Here is a 12,945-nt window from a genome sequence, read left to right on the forward strand (position 1 = left end):
CGGCGCCTGGCAGCGGGGGATTTGGATGCTCGGCCCGCGGCTCCCCCGCCCGCGCCGCCGCGGGGGCTCGGCCGCCCGGACTTATCTCCGCGCCTTCCCGGCATGCCCCGCTCGCGGGCGGCCGCCAGTCCCGCGCCCGGACTCGGCCAGCGCGGGGGGCCCGGCCGCGGGAGCGCCCCCGCCTGCGTCCCGGAGCCGCAGCCGCAGGTGGGTGCGCCCGGCGCGCCGCGGGGCTGGGGTTCCGGGGCTCCCGGCCCGCCGCCCCTTCGGAGCGGGGTGCGCGGGGGTGGGGGGTGGGGGGAAAGGGTGCGGCGGGGGAGGGGAGCCGGCGCCCGCCAGCGGGCAAAGTTGGAGCCGTGCGCCCCGGAGCCTTCGGGCCCCGCGTGGCGCGCGCCGGGGCGCGTGGGGGGCCCTCCCGACGTCCTGGGGGTGGAGTGGGTGTTCCGGGGTGGGGGAAGGAGATGGGGTCTTGGTCTTGTTTTCTCCTTGTGGATTTAGAACCCGTTAGAGGGAAACAGAGTAACTCATCCTGAAACACAGAGAAAATAACACAAAGAAAAAGGGAAACGCACGAAGAAACACTCACGCAGACCGATCGCGGAGAGAGACCGCAACGACTCGAGAGAAAAGCTCGGGCAGGCAGAGAAACACACCCGAAACTTTACAGGGGAGGAGAGGAAACAAAGCGGGTGGTCTTGGAGCCCCGGGGCGGGGGGAGGGGACGGGAAACGCCGAGAAAGCCTGAGACGAGGGGAGGGGGAAGAGAGCCCGGGAGCGGAGAGGAAAGCTGAGCCAGGGAAAGTGAAGTGAGAAACGAGAGGGGAAGGAAGAGAAAAGGGCTGAAGGAGGGAGCCCTTTCGGAGGGATAGTACAGAGAAACACATCCACAGACGCCGCGCAGGACACCCCCGCGCCTCCTCCAAACACAGCCAGAGATGAACAAGGTAGAGCTCAAAGTCTCCTCACCCGGTGGGCAAGTGCACGCCAGGTGGGACAGCAGCTCTGTGAGTCCTCTGAGACGGGTTCCTTGGCACTTTGAGCCGGCCAAACCCACCTGGAAAACTTCTATTCATCCTTCAAAACCCAGCTCGAGCATCAGCAGCTCTGGAGAAAAGCTTTCCCAGAAAGTATATTGCAAACACTGGTACTCTCTCTTCATGTACTTCTGTATGTGGCACAGGCACGCGGAGTTGAAATGGTTTGTCTGCCCGTCTTCCTCTCTCTCCAGGCTCTCTCCCCCCAGGTTTTGGGACCCATGTCTTATTTATCTCCAGTCTTGAGAATCCAGTCCTCTGCTTGGTGCATACTAGTGATTAATAAATACTTATTGAATGATGATCAGGAGCGTTTGGACCTCCAAGACATGGAACATAGGATTAAGTTCAAAGAGAGGAGATGTACTGTCCTGGAGTTAGAATTCTATATCAAAGCACCCTTTTTTGCAGGTGGAGAAATTAAAACCCAGAAAGGGGAGAAGACTGGCTCAGAAGGACACAAGTGGGAGCCCTGCAATGAAATAACATTGTGAATACAGACTTCTCTGAGATGCCATTGCTTCTCCAGCCTATGAGGTTAAAATAGGTGTGAAATAACCTCCTAAATAAAAACAGGCAATAAATAAACGACAGACAGTTTAATACCAGTTGTAAGTTTCCAATGGGGCTTCCCTGGTGGCTCAGTGATAAAGAATCCACCTGCCAATGCAGGAGATGTGGGTTCGATCCCTGGGTCAGGAAGATCACCTGGAGAAGGAAATGGCAACTCACTCCAGTATAATTGCTTGGGAAATCCTATGTACAGGGGAGCCTGGCGGGCTACAGTTCATGAGGCTGCAAAGAGTCAGGCACGACTTAGTGACTAAACAGCAGCAACATTTCCACCGCTGAAACTCAAGATCAAAACTTTCCCCAGAGTGTTTAGAATCCTCTTTTCTCCTTAGAAAAGACAAGGCAGGTGATAATGCATCTCAGTTTGAGTGGATGACTTTCTGCTTCCTGACTACATAGACTTGGACAAATTACTTAACCTCTCTGGGCCTCAGTTTTCTCAACTGTAAAATGGGGTTACTAACACCTTCCTCATAAGATTGTTAGAAGAATAAACACATACCAAGTGCCTGGCACAGATAGAACCTCAGTGAATACAATCCCACCCTTCTTCTTAGGTGGGTGTATTTTTTTTTTTTTTGGGGTTGTTTTATTTTTTTCTTTTTCTTTTTCTTTTCTTTTTTTTTTTTATTTAGGTGGGTGTTCTTTCAGGTGCCTGGTGCAGATACAAAAACAACAGTGCTCGGGACAGTGTTTCGTTTTGTCCCAGGTTGAAGAGGCCATCCTGCTCCAACTGGGGAGCAAAGGCTTTTCTTCAGTCGGCCAAAAAGTTCGTTCAAGTTTTCCCATGATATCTTCCGCAAAAACTGGAATGAACTTTTTGGCCACCCCAGTAGTAAAGGAAAAGATAACATTTGGGGCATGACCTAAAATGCGTCTTGATTCTGTTCAGGCCCTCAGGTGTCTGCAGACGGAGCCTTCCGCTCCCCCTTCCAGCAGGTAAGACCCCACTCTTTTGCTGCTACTTCACCAAGCCGCCCTCCCCTTGTGTCTTTCCAGCTTCAGCCCCTGAGGGTCACTGACCAGGACTGACGAAGCTGCCTGGAAGCATGGAGACCGTGGTGATTGTTGCCATAGGCGTGCTGGCTACCATCTTTCTGGCCTCCTTTGCAGCCTTGGTGGTGGTTTGCAGGCAGCGCTACTGTCGGCCTCGAGACCTCCTGCAGTGCTATGATTCCAAGTGAGTAGCCCCGGCAGGGACAGAATGAGAGAGGGACTGTGCCCTGATGCCCCAAAATAGGGAAAAGAAGTTTGCTGCTGGGCAACTGTCACTCAACTTTTATCTTGAAAATGGTACCCTAAGGCTGTCATTCCCAGTAAAGATCTCAGAGCTTAAGAATGTTCCGTAAGCTCCCTAGCATCCTGAACCGCCTTGGACTGTGTGAACGTGCTCACCTAGCACACATCTGTCCCAAACTGGCCACTTAACATTTGAGCAGGCCAAACCATGGACAGAGGAGCCTGGTGGGCTACAGTCCCAGGGGGATCGCAAAGAGTCGGACATGACTGAGCGACTAAGCATAGCATAGCACAACCCCTTTCTAACCAACCTCACGCGTCCGTGCGTGCTGAGGCGCTTCAGTCGTGTCTGACTTTGCGCGATCCTGTGGACCAGAGCCCGCCAGGCTCCTCTGTCCAGGGGATTCTCCAGGCAGGAATATTGGAGTGGGTTACCATCCCCTCCTCCAGGGGATCTTCCTGACCCAGGGATAGAACCCGAGTCTGTTATGTCTCCTACAGTGGCAGTCGGGTTCTTTACCACTAGCACCACCTGGGAAGCCCCCCAAACAACCTCTTAGGAGCAGAAATCCGATGCCCTGTACTCCAAGCCACACATTGAAGCGATAGACACTTGGGGATTGCAAAACCCCAGCACAGGATCATGTCTCGTCTCTGCGCAGATTTCTTCATGATGTTCTTCACGTGAAACCTACTTGGTAATCAAGATCTTATTTTCAGGTTAGGGATATTTTAATTGCTAGATCCCAAGGGATGCTGACCACTAAACCCTGAGTTTCTCTTACCCCTTTGTCTGAATCCTATCAACATCTCTGTTCAGTGGTTCATAATTAGTAAATGCCCATTTGTGTGATCCAGGAAAGCTCTGCGATGGTGTCTCATGTTCTCAAGAACCCTGTTTTAAAGTAGGAGGTGTCTTTACATCCCCCTCTTCTCTAGTATAACTTGGAGGGAGTGGGATCATGCGGGTGGACCAAGGTGGCTCCCAGAAGTTGATTCTACAGAACAAGTAGAGGGTGCAGGTCAGTTTGGGTAATAGGAACTTGAGCTTCTCCATAAAAGGTAGGCTTGAAGGGGAAACAAGTTACAGATGGATGTTGTTTTGTCCTGAAAGAGCATCCCTGTTTAGGATATTTTTGGAATGATTATGGTTGTAGCCCTGCCTTTCTCTGAGCAGCTCTTCTTGTTCTGTGTCATTTTTCTTGTGTTCCTGGGCCCTTCCTCCTTGACTCACTGTCTCACCATGTGCCTGGCCCACACTGAAGTCCCTCTAGCCTTTGGTTTGGATCTAGAACAAGTTCTTGCTTTCACTTACTCATTCTCCTTATCCTTTCGGAGGGTATGTGGGCCTCGATGAGGAGAGAGTCGGCAGTGGTCACCCATCAGGAACCCACTTACCTGGGCTCTTCCTTCCAGGCCCATTGTGGACCTCATTGGCGCCATGGAAACCCAGTCTGAGCCCTCTGAGCTAGAACTGGATGACGTTGTCATCACCAACCCTCACATCGAGGCCATTCTGGAGAACGAAGACTGGATCGAAGATGCCTCGTAAGGCCTTGGGGACTGTGTGCTTTTCTCCAGCTGCCAGGGGGTGGCGAATCGGGCTTCTGGGTACCCTTTCCTGGCCTCCTCTGCCCGAGCTCGGCTGAGCACCCTGGAGCACTGTGTCTGTTGCTGCTCTTCCCCTGCCCTCACCGTGGGGGGACCTAGAGTGTGACACCATGGTGTTTGTCCTCACTCTCCCCATTTTGCAGACCCAAACACTGAGGCCTGTAGATGTATGGCAGAGTTTTTATAAAGTCACTGTAATGTGCTTGGGTTATCCTTGAGGTGCCGGTGAATATGGCCCTCAGGCTCCAGGGATGCAGGCTTTGTCTCCAGGCTCCCTTGGGGATCCCTCCACCCTGCTGCAGGTTCAGAAGTGTGTGTCGCCCCTTTCCCTGTTGCTCAGCCCTTCATTCACTGGGTGGGTGTTAACCGGTGTGATGTGCAGGCTCTGGGCCAGGCAATGCAGCTTTGAAACTGGTGGTGAAGACAGAATTCTACTAAATACACTATTTCAGAAATGATGGCAGGAAGGGGTGGGTCTCTGTGTGGGTGCAGTGAGCACGCAGAGGAGGCAGCGTCTATAGAATTGCCTGGGCTAGAGGAGTGGGGTGGACTTCTGAAGGCTTTCCCAGAGTGGGCGCCTTTTGTCCTGGGTCTTTTTTTTTTTTTGGCTGCACTGCACAGCGTGGGGAACTTCTCCCCTGCCTCTACTGGGGATAGAACCCCTACTGCCTGCAGTGGAAGCTTGAAATCTTAATCACTGGACCACCAGGGCAGTCCCTTCGGGACTGGAAAGATGAGTTCATCAGGCAGAGGATACGGGGAAGGATTCCCTGGGTGGAGGGAGCAGTCTCAGAGTGGTGGCACCAGCTGGAGGAGTCAGTTAGGTGCGGGAGGGGAAGGGGGAAGACAGGGGAAAGAAAGTGCCTCCTGCTTTAGCTCCTGGGCTTGTTCATTTTATCCCTGAGGTGTCCAGGCTCTCAGGTGGTGTCCAGCCGTGCCCAGGGCTCAGAGCTGGAGGAGGCGTGGAGGTGGTGGCTGGAGGGAGGTGGGCCTCTCTGGAGAAGCCCTGACAAATGCTTCTTGTCTCTGCAGGGGTCTCATGTCCCACTGCATCGCCATCTTGAAGGTAATATTCTTGGATTTCCCCAGGAGAATAAGGGGGTGGTCCCCAGGCATCCGGGTGCGCAGGCTGTCCAGGAGGAGGGACTTTGGGGGAGCGCTGACCTGCGCCGGAGGCCTCCTGTAACTCTTGGAGCTCCTTCTGTTCACTTCTGCTCCTGGTCTGTTCTCCTTTGAATTCTGGAGGCCCTATCAAAGACTTCACCCCTCCTGGTCCTCACAGTACAATGGCCGGTGGAGAGACAGCAGAGACAGTCACCAACCACATATTCACTGACCAGGCAGAAAGCCGTGTGCAGAATAGCACAGAGCAAGACCGCAGCCATTTTGGGGGGAAGGGCAATTCTCAGCTTCTCCGGGGCGCTCTCTTCCAGGAACGGAGGGCTCAGTCCTCGAAGCAAGTTGAGCTCTGTATTAGGGCATCCCCAGTTACTAGAAAGTTCCTCACTGGCCCTCTCTGTGGCAGTGGTCAGCCACCCAGGACAGTCCATGTTAAAAAATCCAAACCACAATACTGCCTAAGAGCAGCCTTTTTTTTTTTTTTTTTAAATGCCAACAGCCTCCAGGACAGGGTGGAGAGTTGCATCCAATTTGCATTTAGGGTAATTTTTACAGTTTTGTGTACTTTTTATAGTTTGGGGTAATTTTTATTGTTTTTGGGTAATTTTTACAGTTTTAGCATTTATTTGCCAGTTCTTGCCTGACACTCTCCGACTTATTAGGACAATAGTAATATGGAAATGTTTGGCCAGTGGCAAATATTGTTTGTTTCAGTAACCTGGGAAACCACACATTTCTCTCTTTGTCTAGCAATTATTCAAGATTTCAAAAAAAAGGCAGCTTTACTTTCGTGTCATTTAGTACAAAATATTAAAAAGTCTTTTATCCCACCTCTTCTTCCTGTTGTCTTAGGGGACAAAGTGCCTGGTAAGATGTTGTCCCAGAGTCCAGGCTTATAATTGAGTTCCAAGAAGCTCTTTTTAAAAAAATTTTATTTATTTTTAATTGAAAGATAATTGCTTTACAATATTGTGTTGGTTTCTGCTCTACAGCAACATGAATCAGCCATGGGTGTACTTACGTCCCCTCCCTCTCACCTCCCTCCCACCTCCACTCCCTCCCACGCCTCTCGGTTGTCCAAGAGCCCCAGTCTGAGTTCCCTGTCATTCAGCAAATTTCCACTGACTATCTGATTTACATGTGGTAATGTGTATGTTTCCACACTACTCTCTTCATTTATCCACCCGCTCCTTCCTCCCCGATGCTGTGTCTGTAAGTCTGTTCTTTCTGTCTGCATCTCCCTTGCTGCCCTGGAAATAGGTTCATCAGTACCATCTTTCTAGACTCCATATCTCTGCGTTAATATCCGATGTTCGTTTTTCCCTTTCTGACTTACTGCACTCCGTGGTTATAGATGGAGATGGACGGGTCTAATGACTAGAGCAGCGATGCCACATTACGTCTTCCTTCTCCCAACCGGGATGTGTCCTGTCTTTGGGTTTTGTCCCCTGCCCTTGTCTGTTAGAGGAGGGGGATGGATGACAGCTGAGGTGTGGGATAAATCGGCCGGCAGAAGTCTTACCGGGCTCAGTGGTCCATCCTGAGGCCCTCTCAGCTTCCTCTTGAGATCTCATGGCCCTGCTGCTTGGCCACCTGCCCTGGAGTTCCTCTGGTGGGGCCTCAGGGAAGGGCCTGTCTCCTACCTGGGCTCTCGGGCTTCTTTCTGCCTCTTTTCCAGCCCCACGTATATGTAATGAAGTTGATGGAAATTCTTCCCCAGGGACAGCAGCACATCCAGGTTCTGACACTTGGGGGGGGGGCACGAAAGTGAGGAGCAAAGCTTTAGGGGTGGCCAGTGCTGCTGGCGGATGCTGAGAAAGGCCGTGTGTCCTAGTCTTGCCATTTTCCTGCTTCCACCCCCGCCCCCCCCACAGCCCTTTTATCATCATCATGACAAACATGCTAGAATGTTATTCCAGAAAATTGTTGATATAAATTCTGCTTGTCTGGCCATGTTTCTGAGGGTGCCTGTAGAGAGATCTTTATCGTTTTGGAAGACAAAGCCAGGAGGTGAAGGAATCGAGAGAGAAACTAGGTTTTGGCCCTGAAGGGAGAGGATGTAGTTAGAGCACATGATTTTTCTTAGGACAGATTATTTCAGCTCAGACTTCTCTTAAGCTGAGAAACCCTGGCCCTGGTCTGAGGTTCCCACCCCGCCCTCCTTAGCCTTGGTTTGCCTCTTTCATCCCTCTCATCTCTGCGTGCTTTCCACTTCAGTCTGTCCGTGAGGTTAGGGGGGGCCCAGCCGTGGGATGGGGGGTGGTGTGTTTGTCTTTGTGGGATGGCGGAAACCCTCGGGGGCTGGGTCCCCCCCATCACCTCTCTGCTCCCTGTAGATCTGTCACACTCTGACGGAGAAGCTCGTTGCCATGACAATGGGCTCAGGGGCCAAGATGAAGACCTCGGCCAGCGTCAGTGACATCATTGTGGTGGCCAAGCGCATCAGCCCCAGGTGAGGTCCCCACACTCTGGGGGGGGGGGGGCGGGGTGGGAGCAGGGGCAGGCTCCCCTGAGCAACTCCAGGGGCAACTTGAGTGGTTTATGCCCCACACATTCCCAGAGAGCCCAGGAGGGTTTAGAGGCTGGGAGAGTTTTCAGGGTAAGGTGGTGTCACAGGCTCCCCTCCCCTCTGGCATGACCCCTCCCGTAGGCTTTTTGGGAAGTGCCAGCATATGACTAGGGCCCCCCAGCTCCCTCTTCCTCAGTACCATGCCAGCTGGGGCAGCTCTCCTTCCCCTGGGCACACCTTCCCGGGCTCTGGGCCAGCAAGCGCACTTGCCACTGGTGCCCACTCCCCGGTGAGCAGTGACCTCCCTGCATGTCCCATCCCAGCTGACATCTGTACCGAGACCAGCCCCCGCCCCATCCACGGCCTGGCCAGCAGCCCCCAAGCCCGGGTGGGAGGTGAAGGGATCATTCACATCTCCCAGATTCCAGGCTGTCTGCAGAATCCCACGTAGGAGGCAGCCGGCCGGACTGCAGGCGACAACAGCTCCACCCCCTCATCTGGCCTCGGTTTTGTGAAGAAAAGAAAGCTCTTTTTCTTAAAGGGAAGGGTGGTACTAAGTTGGGGCTGCCATCTGGTGGCTGGTATGTGGATGTGCCCGAACCGGGAGTTGTTTCCCAGTTCAGGAGGTTTTCTTAAATCAGCCTCCTGAGTTCCAGGGGTCCTCGCTTTCCATGTGGCTGTGGGCTCAGATGGATCTCAAGGAACCAGTCCTCGGAGGGAACGTGAAAGAGTTGGTGCACTTGAACTCTGTCCAGGGAGTTCAGTGAGTTGAGAAAGTGGGAGGGAGATAATCCAGAAGGGTCTGAGTTGTCTCTGAAGCTGTCCTGGATGGGTGTGGCTACAGAAGTGGGATCAGCCTAGGTCGGCCCCTGGCCTGAAGTGGACCTAGGCTCTGGGCAAGCACCAGCCCTTCCTCTAGTGTCTGCTGGATCTCCCTCATACTTCCTGGCACGTCTAAGAGCCGTCCCAGGTCCTGGCAAATTCCTGTGAAGCCAGGATACAACACAGCATCACCAGGAGGGCTTGGAGAAGGAAAGAGGGCGATTTCTGGGTCCCAAAGGAGTCCTGGGGGATCAGGACTAGCAGCGGTGCTGGAGCGAGGGTGTGACAGCGCTCAGAGGGCCGGCCTCACGTGGGGCGCTCACTGGCCCGTCCTGCTGAGCACCTTGGACTGCTTCCAGAATGATCCCTGTCATAAATCAGTCAGGGTCCTTGCTCTCTCTTCCTGCCCTCACACATCTTTTATCCCCATGGTTTTTCTCGTTCTATCTCCTACAGTGTGTTGATAGCATACTAGTTTCAGGAAGAGTGGCTTCAGCTACAGGGCAGGAAACAGGGCTGGCTGAGTCGGGCTCTGAGTGACCGTGCCTCTGCGCCTCTTCAGCAGCCCCTCAGCCCCAAGACAAGGACCGTCAAGCCTGTTCTCAAGTGCTTTTGGAAATCAAACAATGCATCCTTATTTTTTGCTTCTTGACTAAATGGTCCAGGAGCAAGAATTTGAACGAAAACACCGAATCATGCAAATGAGGATGAATAGTAGTTCCTTCTTGAATTTGACTTTTGAAAAAATTAACTGTGAACTGTAGCCTGTGCTGCAAGAAATCCGGTGGAGCAGTTTGAACCCAAGTTAAACATGGAGCGTTTTTTTAGTGTTCTGAATAGCTACCCGTAACCATGGTTTTTTTTAAAATACAGAAGTAATGAACACTTGTAAAAGTTAAAACATTGCAGAAATAGAGAATCTGAAAAGTGAAGGGACCCACCACCCCCCGGTCCCACCCCATCCCGATTCCTGAAAGTAATCAATCACTGTTGAATGGTAAAGTATTTCTACAAACTGGTCCCCTACTTCCTGCCAAATGTCATAGTTATTGTTTATTCATTTTTATGCAAATAGGATCCATCAGACTTTATATGTTGTTTGGCAGTTTGCCTTTTTGATGTAGTAGTATATCTTGAACATCATTTCGGATGTGTGAATTTGTACTTTTTAATCCATTGGAACTGAAAACCAGAAGAAGTATTCTCTAAACAGAAGCCAGAGTCTTTCTTTTTAATTAGTTAATTTTATCTATTTAATTTAAACTTTTAAAATTTATTTTCATTTATTTATTTTAAAAAGATTAAATTTTCATTTATTTATTTGGCTGCCCTGGGTCTTTACTGCGGCATGTGGGATCTAGTTCCCTGACCAGGGATTGAACCTGGGCCCCCTGCATTGGTAGCGTGGAGTCTTATCCACTGGACCCCCTAGGGAAGTCTCTGAATTCTTTCTGTTTAAGTCTCTGTCCGAGAATGCAGTTACAGAAGGTCACTAAAGGTTGGGTCTGGAATGTCAGAAGAGAAGCTTTGGGGTAAGGAAAGAAAGGAGAAAAGACCATAAGAGAAGGGAAATGCTGAAAACCTTTTGCCTCCCCTCAGAGTGGACGACGTTGTGAAATCCATGTACCCTCCGTTGGACCCGAAGCTCCTGGATGCCCGGTGAGAGGGGTGGGGTGGCCGTGTGTCTTTTCAGGCTGGAAGCTCCCCATGTTATCAGGTCTGTGAGGCTGGCTGGGTGGTGGAGGAGAAGGCTGCTTTGTTGGGTTCCAGAGGCTGCCCCAGCCTTGGGTACCATTCACTTCAGCGTGAAGGGTCAGCCAACCAGTGAGCCAGGCCTGGCTGGATGCTCGTGGCCAGAGTTCTTCCTGCAACTCCAAGGGAGCAGGAGGAAGAACCAGTCTTAGATTTTGAATTTTCTGTGATGAAACGTCCATCCAAGCGAAGTCCTATCTGCACCTCCCCGCCCTCCCATTGCCCCCATGGCTATCTCTGCTCTTTGGACCCCTGAAGCAGATGTGTCTCAGCTGTGAATACTGCCCAATGGGTCGCTGGTGTGGGCGGTGGGCAGGAAACGAGACTGGACGTGACCGGTCAGCTAAAGCTTGTGCTCACCTTCTCACCCATCTCGTGATTGTCCCTTATCCACAGAGCGTACTTAGGCTTTTGAGATTGTTATGTTCCTCTACTGAATGCAAACCCACTTAAAAAGAAACAAAACAAAGTATGTTCTTTTGTCTCTTGGATTTATATGACTGTTTCACAGGCCCATTGTGTAATAATTGCCAGACAGGCTGTGGGTCACAGCAATTCTGTTGGTTTCTCTACCCTACTCCTATTACTGCCCAGCTGTGTTCGTGGGCTTGTCATCTGTGATGCATTCCCAAATGCATCATGCATACTCACTATCTAGAAGATACTCTGCAGTGAATTTTTCAATCCTGAAAAAACAAGCCACCTCCTCTGTTTGGTTCGCAGTTAAATTTTTTGTGAGGATGTGGTGAACCAGTGCAGGGTCTTATTGATTCAGAATCAATACATGATGCCCGAGGTGGGGTATGAAGATCCTGTCTTTAAGTGGGCAGCAGTTGGGGATGTGCTTATCCCATTGACTAGATCCAGACTGTCCCACAGAACCCTCTTCTGGGAGATGTTATTAGACGTGTTGCAGAAAGTGGGCTCCCAGTCTTAAATAAGTTAGTGAGACTGAAAGAGTATCACATTCTTTTCTTAGAACTTCATCACGTGCATCATCTGAGAAGGGCTTCAGCTACCCTTGTTTAACCCAGATATTCCCAAATTTCTTTGAGCATGGAACCCTTTTTAAATTACATACCTAGCAACCTCTTCAGGATGGGACTCCAGCTTGGGGAACCGGGTCTAGGCGCTGTCCCTTTGGGCTTTAGGGCAAAGTCCCATAGATCCTAGGGAAGCTGATCCTGTTGTTTTTTCCCAGGACAACTGCCCTGCTGCTGTCTGTCAGTCATCTGGTACTGGTGACCAGGAATGCCTGCCACCTGACCGGAGGCCTGGATTGGATTGACCAGTCGCTGACAGCCGCCGAGGAGCACTTGGAAGTCCTTCGAGAAGCTGCCTTAGCTTCTGAGCCAGATAAAGGCCTCCCAGGCCCCGAAGGCTTCCTGCAGGAGCAGTCGGCCATTTAGTGCCTACTGGCCAGCAGCTGGTCACAAGGGCCAGTCTGCTGCCGTGACTGGGTGGCTCAGCTGAGCCTTCCACTTCTTCCTGTAGAATTAGTTGTTCTCCACGGCTGGGGAATCCAGCTGTGTTTGTGTAGTAAAGCAGTTGGTGCCTCTGTTGTAGTTACAAATGGCAGCTGGTGAGTGGCAGTCTAATCCCACAATTAGGGGAGATGACAGTCACCATCTGTACAGCTGAGCTTTGAAGACGGGAGGACTGTAAGCTGTATTTAGCTCACCTAGTGCTTTCAAGAAAATCCAGCCACTGTCTTAAGAATCAGGAGGTTTCACATTAAAATCAGAATTTCTGGCTTCTCTCAAACAATCAGAAGGTGATGAAGCAACTCTGATCTGCATTTTCCAAAGTGGACAATCAGTTGGAACTAAGTAGGAGTTGCCTCTCTTGACAACACTTGTGCTGTCTCACTTGGTCATTTTCATTTATTTGTGTTGTGTGCCTGGTCCTTGGGATCTGAGTCCCTTCTTCCCTTTACAGGTTTGGGTTTGAAGGTGAGCAATGTAGAGTTGATCGTTCCCTTATCATTATGCCTGCAATTTTACCTAGCTACCACTAGGTGGAGAGTAAATACATACTTGGCTTTCCCTCAAGCGTGTGGTTATTGAGTCAAATTCAAGTGCGTGGTGTGTGTTGGGATATATCTGAAAACTGAGGGTGGGAGGAGAGGGGCTGTGAATCTCGAGGATGCCTTGTGTGTATGACTCAAAATGAAATATTCAGAGACCTCCTCCCCAGAGTTCAGACAGGGGAAAATACCGCCAGGCAGTGGTTTCCACACTAGCAATGACATCCGTGAAAGATGGGTTCCATCCCTTTGGTATGTGT

General features: G+C 51.2%; 1 protein-coding gene across 1 annotated transcript; it reads left to right on the forward strand.

The window, feature by feature from the left end:
* The first annotated feature begins 1 nt into the window (after position 1).
* TMEM98 (transmembrane protein 98) lies at positions 2–12,704 on the forward strand. Its single transcript, XM_065910103.1, has 7 exons — positions 2–207; positions 2,607–2,787; positions 4,263–4,394; positions 5,490–5,523; positions 7,913–8,028; positions 10,507–10,566; positions 11,861–12,704. The coding sequence occupies exons 2-7, from the start codon at positions 2,657–2,659 to the stop codon at positions 12,066–12,068; spliced, it is 681 nt and encodes a 226-aa protein (XP_065766175.1). The 5' UTR covers positions 2–207; positions 2,607–2,656; the 3' UTR covers positions 12,069–12,704.
* Positions 12,705–12,945: the final 241 nt, after the last annotated feature.

The sequence above is a fragment of the Muntiacus reevesi genome, chromosome 18, assembly GCF_963930625.1.
Source record: "Muntiacus reevesi chromosome 18, mMunRee1.1, whole genome shotgun sequence".
NCBI classification, from domain to species: domain Eukaryota; kingdom Metazoa; phylum Chordata; class Mammalia; order Artiodactyla; family Cervidae; genus Muntiacus; species Muntiacus reevesi.